Below are 22,922 nucleotides of genomic sequence, written 5' to 3' on the forward strand. Positions count from 1 at the left end.
TGGATGTTCTTCCCACCATCCTTGGGGGGACTGTGTAAGAGCCAAAAGAAATTGTAGCCCTTGTGCTCTGGAAAGTCCAAGATCTTATTACTTGAGATGCACAAAGAGGTGGGGCTATGTTCACACCCCACCCCCCTTTCATATTGTTTACAGAGCAGGACTAATGCAGCGGGGGAATAAAAATGTACTTCATAAAGATGCATAGTAATGCAGCATCCTAGGAGTTCCCAGAGCCTTCTTACCATGGGCTGCACCTTAAAGGTACCATCTAGTCCATCATTTTACTGTGCCTCAGTTTTCTCATCAGTTAAATGGGGTTAATAATTATTTTTACTCCGCAAGGTGTTGTGAGACAAAACTAATTAACATATACAGGGATGATTAATTTTAAAAAAGCTCTGTAAAAGAGCTGTGATCAACTGAGGCACTCAAGCCAAGAGCCCAGTGGTTTAAACAAGAGTGGGATGTACATGAGGTGCTCTGACAAAGGGGTCCTTGATTCTGGATCTGGTTTTCCTCCTACCGTAGTCACTTACAGCACAGGTTGTGTGACTTCGGAGCACACCATAAGACTCTTCTGATTTCCCAGGCTTTTTCCATATGACAAGAGATTGGGGTAGTTGGAAGAGGGGCAGTTTGTTTCTGTTTTGGGTTGCTCTTATTGATCTATTGAGATACTTGGTTTATAATAGTTGTACAGCATCCAGAGCTCCATTTATAAATTTAAACAAGTAATGGCAAGTGCAAATGTGTGTGCATATGAATTCCCAAACGTGACTTTCATGCAGAACTCCCCCTCCGTTAAACTACTGGGCCTGAACAATCTCTCAGAGTTTGCATAAAAAACTGCATCTGCACTGCACTATATTATATCATATATACCATTTGTTTTTTCTTTCCAAAACTCACACCTGTTAAAGTAGTTGCATTATTTTTAGTACAATGGTGAATTGTTTTTTCTCCTAGTTGAGGTGTATCCTTTCTCTTTTGTTCAACAATAACATGGCTATCAGCTGCCTTGCCTGATGATGGTGAAACTCAGATGCTGAGGTCTGCAACATATATGGCCAGAAACAGTTTTCTGGCTGCCTTGCTAGTTATGATAGTGGCAATAGAACTGCTTCTGGAGTTTGGACCTGTGGGGTTACCATTTTCCTTAGAGTAACAATTTGGTATCTTTCATGTGCATCAATGAAATTCGAAAATCCTATTCAGATGCCATAGGAACAGCTCTCTAAGGAACATTAACTCCAGTTCTGCCCTATTTCTTCCCTGTGGAGGGGAGAACAGCATAGGAGTAATTGGGGTGGCAGAATATTATCAGCATAGAGTCTTGTAAGACGTACTGCCAAGGAGAGGGTCGTCTACAGCAGCGTGGTCAGGCAGCCCCTCTGCAGAATTGGAACTGTTAGTTCCCAGTGATCCCTCAGGCCTGTGAGCTTTGGGAGCTATGTCCCTAACCTCCAGGATCCCTGTCATTTCCACAAACTCTTCCATTTGAGGGGACTAACAATGCATACTAGCTCAATGAGGTAACCCTGGATTTATACTGGTGAAACTGAGACCAGATTTTGAGCCACTGTCTGTCTCCTTATTCCATAACAGCAAAAAACCATGGGGGCCAATATTCCACTGCCTTTTACACCGTGTGCTCTGTTCCCCTCCCGTGGGTGTTATTGAGGGTGCTATGCAGTGCTTAGAATCTAGAATGGGATTGTAAGCAAGTAAGGCACTGTGCCTCTTTCTCCACTGACTTGGACCCTGTGTAGTCATTTACCCCTGTACAAAGAGAATGCAAAACACTATGTTGCACTCTCTCTACAAAGGGGTAAACGAGTACATGTTGTGCAAGGCAGTGGATTATTGGCCCCACCAGTTTTTGCTGCTATGGAATAAAGAGACAGACAGCAGCTCAAAATCTGATCTCGGTTTAACCAGTGTAAATCCAGGGCTACTCCACTGAGGTCATACGTATTGTAGCAACTTCCCAACATTTGAGGCTTGATTCTACCATTCTTATGCATGTTGCCTAGTACCTTGGTATGTGAGTGGTCAAATCAGTGGGACCAATCATGCACTAAGGATGGTGGAACTGGACTCTCAAATGATTAAAATATGGTTCCTTTTTATAAACAGTATTTCAAATGCAATTAATCTGGTCTGAGATAGGATTTAAAGGATCTAAAATCTGTTTCTGATCTCATCAGTGATGATGTAACTCCTTTGAGTTCACCAGAGTTACTCCTGATTTACACTAGTGTAACTGAAACCAGAATCAATATCTAAGAAGTAGATATTCCATTCTGAATGTAGTAGCCATTTAAGTGTCGTGTTTGCTAATGTGGGTAGCCCCACCGAACACAGAGCAGTAAGGATTTGCAGGACCGACCCCTTAGTTTGCACATAATGCCCAGTTGTGGTTGGTTTGTCTGTGGGATTTTTTTCCCCTCCGTAACTCAGTTATCTAGGAACACAAATCTTACACTGAGTTTTCATCTACTGATGTAATTTGGAGGTGCTATATTTAAATTTCCTTTCATGGGGTGAGGCAAGAGATTAAGGAAACATTGTCTCTCATCACTTATACCATTGATTACGTGGAAAAGGCATTGCAAACTTTAGCTGAACTTTCATCTCCTGCACTATTATTTGCCTTTTAAAGCAAGGATAGTCACAACCTCTCCAAAAGGTCTAAATGATGCTTTAAGACTATTGGTGATTTCAGCTGTTTAAACACAAACACGCACACACACACACACATATGCCCATGTATGTCTACAGAGGCATAGGGATCATTTATATATGTGTATATACAGTGTGCATATGTCTCTGTACTAGGAAAGGGACAGAGAGACTGAAGGAAAGAAGATTTTATATCTACATGCAGTATGTGCATACACACCTAGCATTTACATAGGGAGACAAAGATATCTTTACCTAGATGATAGACAGACAAACAGACTGACTGACTTCAAACTTGCACTTTCAGTGTGGATGTTCCCTCCACCCCCACCCCCGCATCTCCGGGTACTGCTTTTCAAAACTGCCTGAGGCTACAGTACAGCACCTCAGATCCCCAAGGCCCATTGCCTGGCTCCTAATAGCCACTCTCCATCTGTGTCACATGAACAGCTGATGAGATAGCTCCAGTGTCTGTATTTTGGAGAGCACATCCACCCAGGTTAAAATGCTGGGGTTGCCAAGGAGCAGTCAGAAGCCATTAGTGTTTGTGAGAATTTGCCTTGCAGCAGTTCCTTGGCATAGTGGAAAGGGGGTGTGTGTGTGTACACGCACACGAGGGGTATGGGTAGGAGTGGGAGACATGGGGACAGCCTGGTAGGAAGGAGTTCATTCTGAATAACCACCATTTCTCAAAAGTAATTGGTTTGTAACACTGTATAGGACCAGGCATAATTTCTTTTGATTATTTTTGCACCCATTTGACTCACCTTTATTTTATCACTAACAGAAGCCAACAAAAAAGAGAGCTGCGACTTCAGGGTCTTGCTCTGGTGTTTGGGCAGATGGAAGGGAGCTGCTCTGCCTTGGGGCAGGGTGGTTGTAATGAAGTGGCCTGTCAGTCTGTAAATAGTGAGGGTCATCTCTTCCATGTGATGGAGGGTATCACATTGCAGTGAAAATGGAAATGTCAATAAAATTAATCTGCCAGCTCTTTGCTGTGGCTTTTCCATTTCTCTGGTCCAGGAGGGTTGTGGGGTTGTTGTTTCTTTTTTTGCAAGGGGAGGTGGTGGAAGAAGGGTGAGTGGACACACGGGAAATAGATGAAGCTGAAATAAAAGTTTTGAAGTAAATGGTCTATATGTAGCAGTAATGTATTTGTTTTAGTAGCACTAAAGAGCTAGAAGAGGCTATAGGAATTAGCTCGTGGATCTATAGCATTCCTCAGGAAGCTATGGAGCGTCTAGCTCAGGCTACATTGAGCACAGAGTTTATTGTTTTAGGCTTTCTTGGACAAGGTTTTTACTTAGCATGGGATTTATGGCATTTACTGCTAATGAATGTCTATTCTTAAATTACAAAAACCACCGTCTCAGCGCAATTCCCAGATGTCCTTCCAGGACCTCGGCTTCTTAAACACCAGCAGGGAGCATAAACTCTCCACTTCTCTGTTTTCCTCTTTCGTGTGGCTCCAGGCTAATGATGTGTAAGGAAAACATAGCAATCTATAAAGTCTCAGTGCTGTCCCAGTATTCTTCATTTATTTTGCATTTGATTATGCCACAAGTCGGATCTTGTTTCTTTCCTTTTTTAAAAGTTATTAGTTCAAATATTAATGTAGGAATATGGCATATATTGCTGCTCTTGATTGATGCCTTCCCAAAAACAGGAAGACGTGCTCGTATGAATTTTAAGAAAGTAGGGGTCCTGCAATGCCTTGCCAGAAGAGTTTTTCAGATACATAATTTAGATGCCCTCCAGGCAGGCTTTCAAGGCATTTTTGCTGGAGGGCAAGAAAAAATAACTATGACTGTTAAAAGTAAATGATTTTTGCTAATGCACAATTAATGCCAGGGAAAAGCACAGAAGAGAAAGATGTTGATGGAAAGTTCTGATTAAGTGAGCACCCTACCTTGATGTGCATTTTTTTTTAATGATAATGATCACTGATGCAGAGATGTAGAAGTTTTCATGTCATGCAAATGCTATGTGCAGGATCGTATACGGTGTGTGTATGTAGGGAGGTGATAGTTATGGGGAGGGGCTGATCTGATAGCACCTATGCAGAAGGCCTAGAACATATAGACTACAGAACATCTAAGCTGAATATATACAGTATGTATTCAGTAGGGTTGTAGGCATGCATTTACAGTGAATAGGGTTTCTTGTGGCAGGTTTTCCCACATTGAATCCTGTAATTGACAAAGAGCTATTGCACTATGTCAAGCACACAATTATAATTGAATTAATGATATGTGCTTGTGTGAGACACAAAATTAGTATTTGGAGAGACATGGTTTCTAATTTTTACATATTTGTATCAGCAATCCTATTTAATGAGAAAATGTATGTGCCTGATGTTCTATCAAATCAAAATAAAGCTGCATTAGTTTCCCAATAATTAACGATACCTTTTAGTTTATATGTTTTGTTTATTATGTCTCCTTCTCCTTATTTTGTTCTTTCTTTTAGGGGATGGTTTAGACAACAGCGTAGCCTCACCTGGTACAGGGGATGATGATGATCCAGACAAGGACAAAAAGCGTCAGAAGAAAAGAGGCATTTTCCCCAAAGTAGCTACAAATATCATGAGAGCGTGGCTTTTCCAGCATCTCACAGTAAGTGGAGACCAAAAGAATAAAAACATAAAGAATAGATTTTTGTTCACATGCCTGATGAGGTTTATTCATTATTATTAGAAATCAATTGTCCCCATAATTTTCGGGAAGATAGTAGGGATCAATGATCACTTTTATTTTTTCTAGAAGCTTATTTATTTATTTATTTTATTTATTTCAGTCTAGTAATCATGACAAGTGGAATATACATCATAAGATGTGAGCATGAAACAACACTAGAGCAGAAGGCAGCCATTTTTTGTTTACATTCCAGTAATGAGAACTGTTCAAAATGTTGTTAAGATGAAAAGGGGTTTCTACATTTAGAATATAGTATATATATGAGGACACTAATAAGGGGGTTGAGTAACTCTACCCTCTGGATTGTGTTATTGTTGGCCTCTGTTTACAACAAACCTCATATGTTTTAGAAGGAAAGTAATACTCTCCAATGCAGGTATTTCAACAAATATTGCAGGATGCTAGAGAAGTCATGAAGCAGCTTGCAAACTTGTCATGTGTTAGTTTACATGAGAAATATAGATGGTTTATTGGTTCTCTAATTCCTCCGTTCTGTAAAACAGAGATTAAAACACCTTTTTTACCTGTTATTCAAGTCCATTATCTTAAAAGCTAGCCCTATTCTCTTCTGGGGGAAAGAGATTAAATATGTGAAAAAGCAACACTTTTAGTAACAATCTAGCTTTATGCTCCTGTTTGCAACTGGTTTTATGTGTTGGTGTTCTGTTGACTATTACAGCTTCACCTAAACATCAAAATACATTTTTACAGAAGAACTGGTAACTCTCCTATAGTTTACTATTCAGATGGAAATGCTAGAAAATGGTAAAATGATCACTGATGATTATTATTATTGATTTTTTTTCACCCCTTCCTATAAAATTGTTTCTCACCTATTCTGTTTGGCCTAATGGTTAAAAAGATAATAGCATGGTTAACTACCTCACATAAGAGTTTCTTTGTGAATACCAAAGTTATCCAGTTCCATAGTAGTTGACATTAGTTACAGTGTCTTGATTCCAGGACAAGGTACCCCTTTTATTTATGGTAGTGACTATTGAACTGCTCTGCTGGTAGAACAGCTAATGGGGGGCGGGGGCGGGGTGGGGGAGGAGAGAGCAATAGATCCACATTTCTAAACCATCATTTTGATGTAAGGACATTAGTAGCAAACTAAGGTGCATTGATCTGGCCTGTGGGGTCAGGATTAGCTAGAATAGCCAGTGTCTCTGCTGGAGTAGTGGTTATTCTTGCCTTCCAGCTATGGCCATTTCAAAGGTCAGGTGCCCTGTACCCACTTGGCTCAGAGGAATTAGACAGAACATGAGTCTCTGGGCTGATTACTTAACCAAAGACAAAATAATGAGTCCTAAGCAAATACTGACTAATTGAAAGGGCTGTAAATCCATTACATATTGGTCAGGGATAATCAGGAGTATTTAATCACTTTTATCTATTCAGGAGCACTGAAGCTGCAACAGCAAAGCCCTGAACCTTGCCATGTGCTTATTATTCTCATCATTATCAAAATTACTTCACAGCTGTTCTTTGCTACATCACCTCAGCTGGAGATTTACTAACCTGTAAAATGTTTTTAATTTGGAATTCGAGTGAGTGTGAAGGGAGGGAGTTTCATTTTTAGCTGGAGAGTATGGCTACTGAAACAGCAAGGGGAAACAGCTAAAACCACCGGCCACAAATAATCCATTTTCTTTCACACAAGCTTGCATGTTCATTTCCTTAACTCTTACCAAAGTTTTCAATTTCTTGGTTTTTTTACCCCTGCTTCCTTTCTTTCTTGTGTGCGCATTGAAAGCATTCAACACATGCTTACTAAACAATCAGCTATCTCTCGCTTATCTTGAGAAAAATCCTCACGGTTTTGCTTTTTGGAAATCCACCCCCTCCATTCTCTGCCACCTCCTTCGCCCTAGATGAATTGAGGAAGTTCAGCAGCTTTGATGAGGATGTTCCTGGAGGAAGGAGGAAAAAAAAAACACACCCAAAACCAAAAAACCTTTTACCTTCCAGGCTTTAATGAGTTTGCATGTGCTGAAAGATTTACTGTGCTGTAATTCTCAGACCTGAGAACTGATAATGGAGACCCCTGACTAGTGCAATGTAAATTCAGAAAATTTTTTGCCATAAATGCATGCAGCGAAGGAGGAGAAATCTTTTTTCTAAATATCCCTCACTTTTTCTCAGATTAGCTTGTCCATTCAAAGTGGGTCGCCAGCTCTATCGCAAAGGGAATCTGTGATGTATAAATTATTGTTTCAAGTAAATTTCTTTACAAAAGGAGTCCATGATTCAATATACATTCCTTCATTAATACTCTAACCTTATTTCACATTGGTTTGTCCCTCTTTTGTGCTGTATGACCTGTTCTTGTATTACAATAATCCCCTGATGTACTCTTTTTTCTTTTTCTTTCTTTTTCTTTCTTTCTTTCTTTCTTTCTTTTTTTTTTAAAGAAACTAATTGAATTATCTCATTATTTTAATTTGTTAAGCAAATGTATTTTACATCTCAGGATGTGTTCTTAAAGAAGGGGCTGCTTAGGCTTTGCCCCTTGAATGGGACATTGGTGCATTTTGACATTCATGCATTCATTAAGGAAAGGAACATAAAAGAACTCTGGTTGTATTTTTTTTTTTTTCAAACACCCAACCAGCGTGGAGCAACTTTTTCCATAAACCACAGGGGTCTCGCTACATATGTTCTCAACTGCAAGCCATTGTCACCTAGTCTGAATACCTCAAGAGGACAAATAAAAAACTAAAGGCCAACTGTAGCACTTGGTAGCTGTTAGTCTCAATATGACGAAAATCATTAACCTTTGGTTTTCCTGGAAGAAGAAGCAACTCCAGTCTATCTCTTACAGCATTGACTAAGCTCCCAAATTCCTTCAGACTGTCAAATGTAGTGGGACAGTAATTCAGTTCTAACTAACTGTATTCATTTATTACCTTTCTTTAAAGAAAATGTTACCTTTTTTTCTTTATGAAATATTCAGTTATTTTACAATCCCCTAAGATAACCTAATTTAAAAATTGAGTAGCTTCTTCATACAAGCTTGAGTGACTTTTTGAAAAGAGACAGGTTCTTGAACTCTCGTGTAGAATTAATGTATCCCGCAGACTGTGGCTTTCAAAGTTGTCTTCATACCTTGTCACCTTTTCCATTTTGCAGGAACTTTAATTATATTAGAAATAAGATACACGCACATGTTTTTGTTGATGGAAATAAAATGCAAGGAATAGAAATTTCTGTCATTTCCCAGTTCAGTTATTGGGATCTGTCTTACATTTGGAATTACAACGGGACAGGAAGATGAAAAGATCTGAGGATAAATTGGTTGGAAATGTGTATGCTTTTTCTGGATAATGTCCAGTGTTTGAGAAAGTAAAGGAAATCCTAGTGTGGTAGAATAAGCTTTTCAATAGTACATAAAGATTATGATATCAGAAAGGTAAACCTGACATTAAGGCTGTTTTTATTTCACTTCAAAGATAGTTAAAGAAAAGAAACAGCAAGAATCTGACCCAAGCCGGGAGTTTATTCATAGCTTTGGAAAGCTCCTTTTCCTCCATGCCAAGGAGCCCTTAGTACACTCAATTAGCCTCTCAGACATCTCGCTTTCCTCCCTCAAGTGCTCCCTATTTGCCCTGCAAAGAACATATTTGATCATGGAATGAAAACAGGAAGTGCTCAGACACAAAGACACCCCTTGCTCACATCAATTTTGAGCTAAAGGTTTTCTTATTAGCAACCATTGGGGAAAAAAAACCAGTGCTGTAGTTTAAAAGGGTAGAGGACTTTGAAAAATACATGTACATAATCAGAATTGAATGTAGTCATAAAGGAAGTAATTACATTGTTCCATGGTCTTGTACCTTTTGTAATTCATCCTTTGCTTCAGCAAAGAGAATGAAGAACTACACTTTTAGTCCATCCACTATGCTCATTTTTTCCCTCTGGTGTAGTGCTGGTAAAACAGACGATAGTTATGTTTGTGACACTTATCTGGAGTGATCCCTTTTGTTCAAGTTCTAATTTGCTATTGTTCCTTTTGTTCAAACCTATAAATGTGTATTTTAATTAAAAGTATATATTTGTCTTTGGTACAAAAATACCATCTTTAGTATCCACACTAAAAATTCCTTTTGTGAATCATTGGGTCACATTTTCAGCTGATATAAATTGGCATAGCTCAACTGAAGTTAATAGAACTATGCAGCTTTAAATAGGCTCTGGCCTATGATATCCTTTAAAAACAGTATCAAATAAATCAGACTAAAATGATGTCTAGAATAAAAGAACTGATATTATGGGAAAAACACATTCATTCCCTCCAAATAGTTAACTTGTCGAGTTTGTGGGCCAAATTCAGGTCACATCTACTGCAGAGTAAATCCATTCACTTCATCTGATTTAGCCTGGATTTATGTTAATGTACCTGAGATTACACCCTGGCCCATATCTTGTTTAAATGAGTACATCACCTAGCCACTTGTACAAGTGTCTCCATGGATCCGATGAAGTGAGCTGTAGCTCACGAAAGCTTATGCTCAGATAAATTGGTTAGTCTCTAAGGTGCCACAAGTCCTCCTTTTCTTTTTACGAATACAGACTAACACGGCTGCTACTCTGAAACCTGTCATGGAGACTCTGTATGTATTAGACATTTTCACTACGCTTGGTCTTAGAGCAGAAGACCTCTGAGCAAAGCCAGCTTTAGCACTTTTGAGTAAGCCTGAAAAGCAAATATTCACTCTCCCCCATTCATAACTGACTCCCATTCATCATGATCATATCACTTTGCAGAGGATCGGTGAGTGAGGATTTTGAGGAGGAATAACAAGATAATTCTTTGGGGCACCCCAGATTAACCAGACTCCATTTATAGAAAAAGGATGCAAAGCAACTTCAATACACCACCAGGCCCCTGCTATATAAGTGCCTCCCAGCTGTATGTGCTGGACTCTGAACATAGTTGTTAACTTAATACAAAAAACTGAGAGACATTTGTTCAAATAAATTAGGGATCTTGGGGCTGTGAGGGCCAAGACCAAGACAATGGAGAGACCAAGACAATGGAGATCTGCTGAATTTGAGTACTTGTGCAGGACGAAATTGTGACCTTTCCTTTCCATCCAGGCAGGAGAGTAAGGAGTGTAAGATGTTCCTTTACTCTGCTGTGCAGACTACCTGCATCTGTGATCATGGAGCAGGAAGGCTAGCCATCTCAATGGGGCTGATACACCTGTGCAGGTGGGCAGGGCGTGGGAGGAACTTCAGAGTCACAATCTGACTCCAGTTCTGCTCCTGGGGCAGCCAACTATGCACAGTACACCACACGAGGCTTGTGGCAAAGCCGCAGTTTAATCTAGATTGCTTTCCAAACATTAATGAAGGAGTTACTGTCGTACTCCATGAGATATTATTGTCCCACTTTACAGACAGGTAAACTTTTGGTTGGGAAAGTTAAGCGACTTGTCCAAAGCCCTTGAGAAAATCTGTGTCAGAACTGGATTAGAATGTAGAACTCTTGCTCTTAGTCCTCTGCTTAGGCCACTAGACCATGCTGCCTCACATACTGTTGTGCCGTGCTTATTTGTGTCCAGAGATCACTCTGGCTGTTCAGCAAAGGAGCTGGTTCAGCTGTAGGCAGCTGGATAGGAGGGAGCTTGCAGCTGTTCTTATTTATCTTTGTTTTTATTATTATTTAACTTTATTATTTATTGTTGTTATTATTTGTATTACCGGAATGCCGAGGGGCATTGGGGCCCCACTTGTACATATACATAGTGAGAGTCAGTGTTTGCCCTAGTGTCATCAGTAGCAGCCTGAACAGACTAAAGCTGGGAACCCCCCAAAATGATGGTGTCTGTGGCCCTGGGTCTCCTGGCCCCAAGAGATCAGTGCTGGGTAGATGTAGGGGGGAGATAGTAAATAGCTTGTGATCCTTAGGAAAAACCAGGGCATCAGCTTCAACCTTAGTGATTGATTGATGTTAGTTAACATTTCCAAGGCTATCTTCTCCAAAGAAAAGAACTAGAAATATTTGTTTGTTTTCAAAATGGAAACTAAGATTGGCCCTGACATTTCTACAGCCACTCTATCCCTTCCAGAAATGGGGACACAGGGTCATAGGGTTTGAGACCCTCAAAAGCCAGCTCTGACTCTGAGTGGTTAATCTAATCATTGTTACATAGACATCTGTTCACTCAAAAATTGAGGCTTTTGTGATGCAATGATCCATCTATTTAGTACTACAGCTATAGTAATTGAATTAAGAAAAATAATTTTTGTTAGATTATGTATTATAAAGAAGCCCAACCCTCTTGCACCAGCAGAGATAGAGAGAGAGAGAGAGAGACAGTTAAGCACTGCATTGTTTTCTGCTAGCTGGAGGAAAACATCTGTGAATTGTTTGAACTGAACCTTACCAGGGACTCTCTGAATCTGTGTCATCTCTGTTTAATTTCAGGAAATGATGTCACAGAGCATTAAATAACAATGCTATGTGATATATTTTTACTTGTGCATGATGTCCTAAGCATTTCTGTTACACAGCAGTGTTTTGAATTAACTGTAAGCTTGCACTTTAAAAAAATGTATTCCATAATGCTTTTTTGGATGAGTGTGGGGATGGTCAGTGTTTTAGGGGGTCACCAAGGTTCAGGGCTGTTTAAGGGCTGTAGGGCCATTTGTCATGTGCTTATTTGTACTTGGGGCTGGATGTCAGCACTCTCATCACCCATGGCAACCTCCAGGACTGTTGGTTTGTTACAAAGCATGTCTGTGGAAGAAAAACTAAATGTTCTAAACCTATCAGTCAAAAGAGCTATTAGATAGTTATAGTAGAGGCCTGCATACTGTAGCTTCTGCCTTTATCAAACTTTCTGCACACCCCCTTCTTCTGTAAAGAATAGAGGACATAAGTCAATTCTGTCTGCCATCTGTCGTCTTTTTAGCTGTTCCTCAAATTAAAGAGACAGTCCAAAATTTAAATAATCTGATAGAGTCATAGAAGCCTTGTGTCTATGTTGTTACCTTTGCATTTGTTTTTTTGTTTTTTGTGTCATTCGGGGAGCAAATCTTTATTGCCCTTCTCTGAAGGTAAAATATGTCCTGTGTTTCTGTTTTAAAAATAATATTCTCAGAAATGTGTTTGCAGTATCATAGAGTTGTTATCGAATACAATTCTAAGTATATATAGGGTGAAATGAACACACACACACACAGATATATCACATCAGGCTTTCTTCAGAGAATTCTGCAGGGGTCAAGGAGATGGAATGCACTGCCCCTCAACCCATAGTCAGGTTGTAGGGCTGCAGAGGACCCCTTCTACAGCCTCTACGAGGGTGATTTGGGGTATTGAGTTTACATAATAGAACTTTTCCAGGCTTGCCGCAATAGCTCCCTACACACCAGTCTGTTTGGTGTCAGCTTGCTGCCCCCCGCCTCTCTAGTACGGTGCAGTAGCCTCACTGCTGCCATTCTGTCTGTGTCTGTCCTCTTCCTCGTGTATGGACAACATGAGACTTAAGTAGTGCAGAGAGCCTTGCCCTGGCCCTCTTCTGCTGGGCGAATTTCACCCATGCGGCATCTGAGGGTAGCCCTCTGCCATACCATCAGCCAATAGATTTTAGAACCCACTCGATGGCTAGATTTGGGAAACAAATTTTATTTCCCAGTTTAATATTTTATATGTTATTTTCAAGCAAGGCATTACTAACTGAGAACAGATAGCAACTAAAACCACTAGTACTTGGTACCACTGATTAAAATAGCTCAATGGAGCAAGCTAGAGGTAGTGGGCTAGCAAAAGATATGAACAGCCAGTGGTGTTTTCTGGTTGTTATCGTCAGATTACAAAAGCCTTGTAAAACCAGAAATCCAGGAATTAATTGAAAAGGAGAGAGGAAAGAATGTGAAGGTCCCAGGGTTCATGCAGTGAATTCCCTAAAATAACTGTAAAAATGAGAAGTAACCACAAGAATTCACTGAGGTAGAGTTGAGGCTTTGAGGATTGTAAAGTAAAAGGGATTGAATTAAGGCATATGCAAATATGCATAGCCAGCTGTTTAAAAACTCCAAGAATGTTGCACTATTAAATGCTGTGCAATGCAATCTCTGAATATTCAGATCACAATGGAACACAGGTCAAAGATCATCTGAATATCTTAAAATTCCATTACTTACAACACTTTACAATACTTTGCAGTAGGATATTCACAGATCCTTCTTTTTCCTTTCTCACACTGTGTATTTTTTTCTTTTTATGGAAAAATTGTTGCAGTTGTTTGTGTAAAATGATACTGCCCCTCAGTTTTGCCTTAGACCAGGTTTATTTAAAACCATCTTTTCAAGATCTCTGAACAGAGTAATTGTTTTTAAGGAATAATTTTCTATAAAATTAGAGCTATATTGTAAAGAGTATGCATTTCTGCAGCCCTGCTTGCACCGTGCCGACATGACTATGAAATGGAGATGTCTAGTTCCATTTCTGTCTAATGAAATGAGTAGTTTATGGCAGACAACATTACTTTTGGTTTCATGGAGTTTGCCTTAAGTTACACTCAGAATACCAATGTATTACATATTTCAAAGTTGATTGTCAGCAGCTGTTTACAGTAACCAAAGCAATCACTGGCACCTTTAAAGATTTATTATTGTCTTAAAACATAATAGCAATACAGTTTTCATGCTTTTACATGTGCTATTTTTATTTTTAACTGCTAGTCCCAAATCTGCCAGAATTAATTTAAATTGTTTTATCTAATAGTGGATGATAGGTTGTCAAGTCACTGTATAATGGCATAAAGATACTTTTTAAAATCTTGGTTTTATCTTTTTATTATGGTATTTCAAAGCAAATATTTGTAGCATTTGACTACTTTGTCCATAAAATGTTTAACACCTCATGACATGCTTTTACAGCCCCAGTACACTGAATCAGAGTTTGAATTTAGTAAAAAATCAACTAAAATTTTAGTTTGCTATAAAAAATATCTGTATGTATTTATTTGCTTGGTTCCATAGAAATGTAACTATTGTGTGGATTACTTTCTGCTTGGATTGAAGTACATTTCGAAGTGGTAGCTGAATATTCTAAAGTGGAAACTGTATTTGCCTAAGTCGCACAGCAATGGCAAATCTGCTGTTCACTTTTTTACTGCACAAATAGAGTAGATATTTTGTGAGATGACAAACTACTCAAGGGTACTTTGAATCATGTTATACTAATATAAAAGACATTTCAACAGAGGTGATATATATAACATAATTACCCAATGTTATATGAAGTGACACAAGTCTTTATAAAAACAGCTTCCCTTTTTCTCCCTAGTAAAGGCAAAAATGTAGGTTTAATTTCTCTGTACTAAAATATTTGCAGACAATTCACAGATTAATGCCTAACCATATCTATCCTTTTGGTCATGATGTAATTTTTAAGGGATCCATAAATATGAGCTCTAATATAGAAACAGGATAACATGGGAGATAAGACAGTGAGGTCATAATGAGTCAGTGCACTCAGTTTTGCCTCCTAATAACCCCCCAAATTATGATTACTTCAAAATAGCCATTATCCATAAGGTATATTATTATATATTTGTAAGAACATCAATCCCTGCCCATCTGGTTCTGGAATTACCAGCTTCTTTAATGAATAGGCAGGGTATCATGTCCCCCTCTAGTGGCTAGACCACAGAGTACGGCTACCAGGGAGACAGTGTGGCTGAGAGTCTAGTGCACTGGACTGGGATTCAGGAGAGCTGGGTTCTTTTTCCTGTTTCTGCCGGTGACCTTGCTTTGGTATAAAGGAGGGATAATGATACTGACCTCCTTTAAGATGCTTTGAGATCTGTGGATGAAAAGCACTAAATAAGAGCTAGGTATTGCTAACAGTAGCTAGGTTGTTATAGACCTTTGCTATTGCTGGGTGCATCCTTGCTGATGAACAGGTCTTTGTAAAGCAGAGGTCTGTACAGGGATTTGAATAGTTGTAGACCTCAAAAGCTCAGAATGAACTACCCTGACTGGGAGAGTATGTAATATACTGGTTAAGTGTCTTGTGTTCTCTCTAGCCTACGCTTAAGATAATAGCCTTTCCTCAGTAGTAGGCACTTTAGCCCAAGTGGTAGAGGCCTGTGCCCTTCGTTTAAGAAGGTCTCAGGTTCTGTTCTTGCTGATGACCTATGAGTGGGGTTGTTGCATGCCAATGGTATCCAGTACTCCTCAGCTGTACTAAGAGGTTCTGAGATTACCCAGGTAAGAAGTCAAACTACCATGGGCATAAATCTTTCCCCAGTATGAGTGGGGCTTCTGTTGGCATGAGGGGAAAAGACAGGCTAAAACCAGCAGCAAACAGACAAAACACTGGGCTTCAAAGAGCCGTCAGCTGTTTCTCCTCCTCCTCACTAGCCATGGGAGTTTCCTAAAGTGAAGCAGGGCCTTTGACAATTTTCCTACCCCTGCTGGTCCTTTGCTGTCTCTTTTGCTGCATCCAGCTGCTTCCCACCTGTTCTTTCCCCAGTGTTTGATTGGCTTGGAGAAGGAGGGGAAAGTGGGAGACAGCAGGGTGCACCAGAGGGAAGAGCAATGGACAAGCAGGAGTTAGAAAGCTGCCAAAGCCTCCATTTCACTTCAGGGAAGTCCCATGGCTACTGGGGAGCAGGGAAAGGCAGTTGTGGGCTCTTATGAAGCCTACCTTCGTGTCTGTTGCCCCTCTAGTGCCAGAGCAGCCAGCCATAGGATAGTCCATGAGGGGAGGCTAATCCTAGGCAAGGGTGTAGGAGATGAAAGCTTCTGTTGCCGTTTGCTTGCATAAGGACATGGGAGGGGTGATAGCTGAGGGGCAGAGACAGCAGGGGTGTGAAGAAAGTGGCATGGATATTTAGAATGGGTGGCAAAAGGGGTTGTGTATATAAAAGGGGTCATTCCCACATTGCATAGGCCCTAGTTTGAATGTGTGTTTCCAGGCCCTGCTGAATATTGTTAAGCCCCTAAAGGGTGCTTTGTAATTCCAGTCAGAAAGGTTTCAGAGTAGCAGCCGTGTTAGTCTGTATTCGCAAAAAGAAAAGGAGTACTAGTGGCACCTTAGAGACTAACCAATTTATTTGAGCGTAAGCTTTCGTGAGCTACAGCTCACTTCATCGGGATGTCCCTTCTGAATAAATTATTTAAGTGATGAAACCCAGACAGATTTGAAAATAAGCTATTTATTGGGAACAGGCAAGAAGGGGAAAAAATGAAATGTATTTACTCCCCGCCACCAGTTACTGCTGCAAAGGAATGTTCCATGTGCTCTCAGTTTCTCTCTCCGCCTCCTTTCAGAGCTGTTTGCACATGAAGCTTTTACTACATGAGGTAACGTCTTTTAGAAGACAGAGGTGCTTCAAATGTTGGTGTGTCCTTTGCAGTGGTTGGTGGGATGGGCTTCTGTGCTTTAGAAGGATCACAATCAACCTATATTGTTTTACATAATGTACCTACTACATCTCAGGCTTAGACAAGGAGCTTTGTATGTGTGTGTTGCATGCTGTTCACTAAATGCCAAGCAAACACTTCACAGACCAGAAGAAAATCCCACTGCTTAGTGTGCATCTATGCAGGGCCTTTACAGACAATTCACGACTATAATTAATCTTAGCTGTCCTGGCTCCGTGAAACCTGAACTTGTATCCCACAGCACTCTTGGATGCAAACAAACTTCAAAGAAAACAAAGCCATAGTCTCCCCTTTTTTCCAAGCATTTAGAGAGAAATAATGTTTGTAAAGGGGATTAAATCCCACTATTCAAAAACCTATATGTGATGCGGGGGGAAGGATAAAACCAAACACAAACAAACAAACAAGCAAGACCGCAATGCTTTTCCAGCATGGTTGTGAATAAATGTAACTCTAGAACTATTAAACCATGCCAAGTGTGGCTTCCTGATATCTGAATCCAATTCAAGACACTAGCTGAAAATAGGTGATATTGTAACCCCCCCCCCTCCCCATTTCACTATAATACTCTGCTTTCTCCAGAACTAGAGCTGCAGCAAACTTTTTGCTGGGATTGCAAACTCTTTCAGCCAAGCCTTTGAGACTCATGAGCGTTCTACTCTTTGCCCTCTAGGCTTGCTCTGTGAGGAGTTAGCTAGCTAGCCTAAAAAAGAGGCCAAATATCAGACAACTGAGCTGGTGGGAAATTCAAACTGTTCTAAGCGAAGAAGTCAATAAGCTGCTGTAATGAAAGGTAATGTTCAGAGTGAGATCACTGTGTTATGATCTCATGCTGAACATCGGGTTTGGTTTATTTCGTGATGATTATGAAAGTAGCCTGAGGCCAGACCAGTGAGTGCCTGTGAGAAAGACTACAGAAGGGAAGAGAGAGGATGTTTGCAGAACTAGGGGTTTCAGAGCACTTATTCCTAAAAAATGGAAGGAAGACTGAAAGAGGATGAGCGTATGAACTGAGCCCCTATACAGATCTTTAAATGTCCCTCCTTCCCAAAATTTGAGATTTGGAGAAACAGAGAAGGTATGTGGAATGAATCTGTGAATAACTGAAGGGAGAGGAATGATGTAGGGTGGAATAAGGAGGTATAACTAAGAATAACGGCATGAATGAAAAAACCTACATTTAGGCGGAATACCAGAAAAATGTATTAACATTGAGATCTTTAAGACTGTAGGATAATCTGCAAAGGAACATTGGGGAAGTGCTTTTTGCAGAGAACTTTTAAGACTAGACTGCACGAAATAGACAAAATACAGTTCAGTGTGATCCTGCATTGCTGGGGTAGGAATAATCCTGCTATGCCTGAATAGTCTCATCTACCTCTCACTCTTTGTTACTAATGAAACATTGACAAAATAACCTTAAAAACTAGAGCCTGGGTCACAATGAAACCTATGACCTACCAAAGTCACCTCATTTTAAGTTTGGATTTTTTATATTGCATTTATTCATTTTTGGATTTTCAACATTACACTTATTCCAGTTGGCTCTGTATGCATGTGCAGAAAGTCTTACTTTCTATGCAAAATTTGTTGACCAAAGTCAAAATATAAATGGCTTCAATCCCCTAAATTAAGATGTAAATATAACAAATATACCACAACACTATCACCTCAGGCTAAGGCTTGAGTAAACAGCTCAAAATTACACTGTGCACTGAAGGTCAACAGACTAGGGCTCTGTCAGACCAACGAGGGAAGCAAGGCACTGAAAACACTTTGCTTCCAGACATCCATGTGTGTGGACCATCAGACACATCAGCTGATCTCAATTGTCCCAATGGCTAAAGACTCACTATAGTTCAAAAACATTTCAAACAGAGATGGTCTAAAATGAGCCTCCCCCCCAGTCTTAACATTCCCAACTTTAGTGATGTTTGGAATCTAACCCTGGATCCAGTTTTCAACTATGGCCCCATCTCCATGGTGGGCCAAACCCAAGTGCTGGATCAAAATACCCTGCAACTCTCAAGTGTTCGAAATATAATATGATAACTCTTATATAATATAATAAAAAACTCTTATATAATATATGATGTCATCAGAAGATATCAAAGCCCTTCCTTTAATAAATGAGGGTAGTATCATTTTCATCATTTTACAGATGGGGAAATGGAGGCATAGAGTGGGGGAAGTGACAGGTCTGATATTTACCACTTGGGCCATCTCAAATTTCATGCAAAGCTATGCCAGTTTATGGTTTTGCACTGAAATCCTAATGCCAAACCAGGTGAGGCTTGCCAGTAATATCTATATTTCACTTCCAGATTTTGTGTGGGTCCAACCCCCAAATGCAAAGCAAAACTCAGGTTGAGGGGGAGGGGAGAGTGAACCCAAGAAAATATTGAGTCAAAACCCACTGACAGAAACTGCTGAAGTTCACTTTCATTCGAAACCACCACTAAGGAATAGATTGTATTTTGAATGCGAAGTGCAGTTCTGCTATGAAAAGTGACTTTGCATTGATGGGACTGTGGAGCTCCATGTTTGTCTCAATAACTTCCAGATCAAACATGCTCAGTTTACATGGCAACAAAGGCATTTTCTAATTGCCAGAACCTGCAAATTCAGCCTGAGATCTGAGGGCCAACCTAGATTCTTTCTGGCTCAGTCATTGTTGCCAGCAAAGATTCTACAATAACGATAATTTTTCAATAATACTTATAAAAATCTGTTGATGATGCATGGGCTGAAAGAAAAATAGTTCACTCACCTATCACTAGGCTGGCTCCAGGGGGCTAAAAGAACTAAAAAGTAGCACAAACTTGCTTTAGGGTTTGATCCTGAACCAAGTCAATGGGAGTTTTGCCAGTAAAGTAATCGGATATGACTCAGAATACACATGCCATAAATCTGGTAAGGCAGGTTTTCGTCTTACATAGTCACTTTTCAGAGTAGAACTGCACTTTAAGTTTTGTTAGCATTAACCCCTTTTTTGCGTCCTTGGTTCGGTTCAAACTAGGCTAGTGAACGTGGCTGGTTTGGAGAATTTTTTAAAAATGGTGGGTGAAGCGTGTTTTAAGATCTCTCCGAGGATATTTTCCCCCTGAATTCTCCCATCTCTGCCCTTCATCCTTCCCAAGAATTAGTTGTATTTCACTGTTCAACATAGCACTAACACACGGTGCCTTCTGAAGGACTTTGATATACCATTCAGGACTTAACTGACATGGGAAGAGCAAGCAATGCTTTTCTGTGGCTGCGTGTTGAAATAATCCTTGCTGCAAAAGAAATGAATTCTGACCTTTGCTCTCGTCTGAACAGGGAGTATTCTGGCATGTAGCTGAGTTTTCCTACTGTTCTTCAGAACTGTAAATAATGTTAGTGCAACCTGAATTCAGGGCATGCAGCACTTTATATTACTATTGTGTATCTTAAAATAAACAGCATTGCAATCTGTTTATTTTGGTGTTACTATGTATGCAGTTTTTAAACAGTAGTTACTTAAACAAATGTCTCTGTTCCCACAGCACTTAAAAGCTACTGTTTGCTCATTGTGATTTTTGGATTTTGTCACTTTTGTTTTGGTTATTTCTGAAATTCACACTCGTGAATACAGAAGACAGGAGTAAATTGTACTTCATCCAAGCAAATGTGTCATGTCACTGCTTTTTTTGTTTGTTTTTTGCTTTTGTTTTTTTTCTTCCGGCTATTCCCATGTTACTAGCAGTAATAATAATAATAATTTGGAATTAAACTTTGAGAGCCAAAACCTGTCCTTGTTGATTGAATGCTTATGCAGCTCCTATAGATGCCAATGGGAGCCATGCATCTGAAGGCAGATTTTGACCCTAAGCCAGCAAAATTATTTTTATAGCAGTGGTACTTGCACACATTCTGGTCTTAGAGTAAAGGCATAGGCAGAGGGGATGAAAACAGGGTGGACCGAGGACATGATCGGGGTGGACCCTACCACAGAATCTTTACCCATGTTTCCCCAATTTCATAGGAACCTTTCAGTGTTAGGGTCTTCATCTGGGAATGGAGGATGGTATATTGGCACAAGAAAGGTATGGCTAGGGGAAAAGCCACTATCTATAGAATTATCCTCTGTCAACCAGAGGACATCATAAGTATATTAATGCTGATCTTGTTAGCCTTAACCTAATTGCCATCTGGGTCCACTCTCTTGATGAAGGGTGCTGGAACAGTGGCCACCCAGGTAACTCACGGGAGCCTAGTTGCAGGCATATTCACTCTCCAATGGAGGACCTGGTGGGGGAGACTAGGAGGAAGTGTGGAGGCACAGAGACTCTATATAGAAGACCCTAACCTCCACTATACCCTCAAGATCTTGGGTAATGTGTAGACTGAATCCTTTGTCAATTCCTTGGGCCTCAGGCTCTGTTCTGCCCAATGGAACGAATAGGAAGAAACGCTGCAAATACAAACTCTCCAATTTTCCTGTCTCATAAGAGGGGGAAAAACCCAAGATGGGAATAATTTGGGGCTAAGTGACTTATCTATGATCATTATGAGATATTAGGGAAACACTTTGCAAATCTTTCCATGATCTTCCGCAATTAACTGATTCATTTTTTGCCATGCAATTATTCCAGGAAGGCATTGGGTTCAATCCCAAAGATGGTTCTGGCCATTTTGTGCCACTCCCACAATGTAAAGGGTGTAGAAAGTCCATCTTGGGATTGCTCCACCATGGGGAAGTCCAGGGATCGCATAGCCAGCTCCTGTATCACCTATCTCCAGTCCCACAGGCTACAGAGTATACAAGGGGCATTCCTGGTTAGGAAGAGGTGTGGCCAGAGGGCTGCTGTGCTCCAGCAAACCCAGGAGTCTGTTCTAAACCACATCATGCACACCACTAGCCCTTAGCCAGCCTCTGGATCAGGAAGCCACAAACAGCTCCTTGGCATTTCCTTACCCCTGATTGCAGCTGAAAACTGAGCCCAGGTTTTCATTTTTGAGATATTGTAAGGGCTGTCTGTCTTTTTGCAACAGTAAGTGATCTCTTCACTCAGCAGCTAATTGCCCCATGATTTTAATCACCCTTGATGCTCAGATAAAGAAAATTAGTGTTTGAGAAAATTGTAAGCACAGATCTCTTCCAATGTCTTTTGTTTACTATAAACCAATTTGCCCTTCTTAATTATGGTCTTCAAATATGAGCAGGTAACAAGGTAGTGCTGAAGTCTTTGTCTCAAATACAGCATGTTTCTGTGATTGGCTGAGCTAGTTGCATGTATTTATAAAGGGGGAAAATGGGGTTGTGCGTTGTTTTGTGTTTTTAATGATGTTCAGATTTATTCCTGCTACAGGCAGGACTAGCATTTTCAATATCCCATATACAACAGCTTTATCCCTAGACTCTACACAATATAAACCCTGCTTTTTCAGTAGAACTAACTACATAACAATTAAAGATGAGAGGGGCATTAGATTAAAAGCAACTGGTCAACAAGAGACACTTTGACCACGAGTGCTTATTCTGTCATTCTAACTCCTGAGAATTGACAGCATAATACACTAGTGTTCCTCAACCTTCCTATGCTCTGCTAACCTCCTCATCTAATTTACAGAACTCTTCTCTGTGTTGTGTGTTCTGTTTCCAACTGCTGATTACCTTCCTCCTCATCAGCCCTGGTAACAAAAAGTCCTCCTCTTCTTCTTCTTCGCCCTCATTCCTTGAGAAGTGGAGTAAAACTGTTGCACTGCTTGCTAATTGTTCTTTCTAATATAAGCTGCTATTTATTGTGTGCTGCAATAATATGATAAAAGTGTAATTTGTAACTGGGATTGGTAACATCACTTACCTCTGTAGAGAGACGCTCTTCCTCTTATTCTGTAGTGACAGAGGGTGGCAGATTGACCGCCATGTATGTTTGTTTGCTTGCTTTTAAAAAAAATACAGTTAACACAAATTAAAATGACTTAACTGCAGAAACGTTTTATGGAAAGGAAATGTTAATATTAAATTTCTGGCAGAGAAGGGACTAACAGTTCAGGTCTGAAGCTGGAACACCTCCAACTTTGGGCTGTTTGGACCTTTGGTTTGGCTGAGCCTGTTCTGAAGATAAGAGGACATTTGCAAAATTATTTTCCGGATCTGGATTCGGTTTTTGA

The 22,922-nt window shown here is 40.1% G+C and overlaps 1 protein-coding gene across 7 annotated transcripts in view; it reads left to right on the forward strand.

Annotated features, from left to right (window-relative positions):
* The window catches only part of MEIS2 (Meis homeobox 2), a 181,040-nt gene that overhangs the window by 48,185 nt on the left and 109,933 nt on the right, over window positions 1-22,922 (forward strand). For all 7 annotated transcript variants that reach the window (XM_037900516.2, XM_037900518.2, XM_027831500.3 and 4 more), the window contains one exon: window positions 5,152-5,297. In XM_037900516.2, the coding sequence (XP_037756444.1) occupies window positions 5,152-5,297 (146 nt within the window). The remainder of the gene's footprint in view (window positions 1-5,151; window positions 5,298-22,922) is intronic.

This window comes from Chelonia mydas, chromosome 6 (assembly GCF_015237465.2).
Source record: "Chelonia mydas isolate rCheMyd1 chromosome 6, rCheMyd1.pri.v2, whole genome shotgun sequence".
Classification (NCBI taxonomy): domain Eukaryota; kingdom Metazoa; phylum Chordata; order Testudines; family Cheloniidae; genus Chelonia; species Chelonia mydas.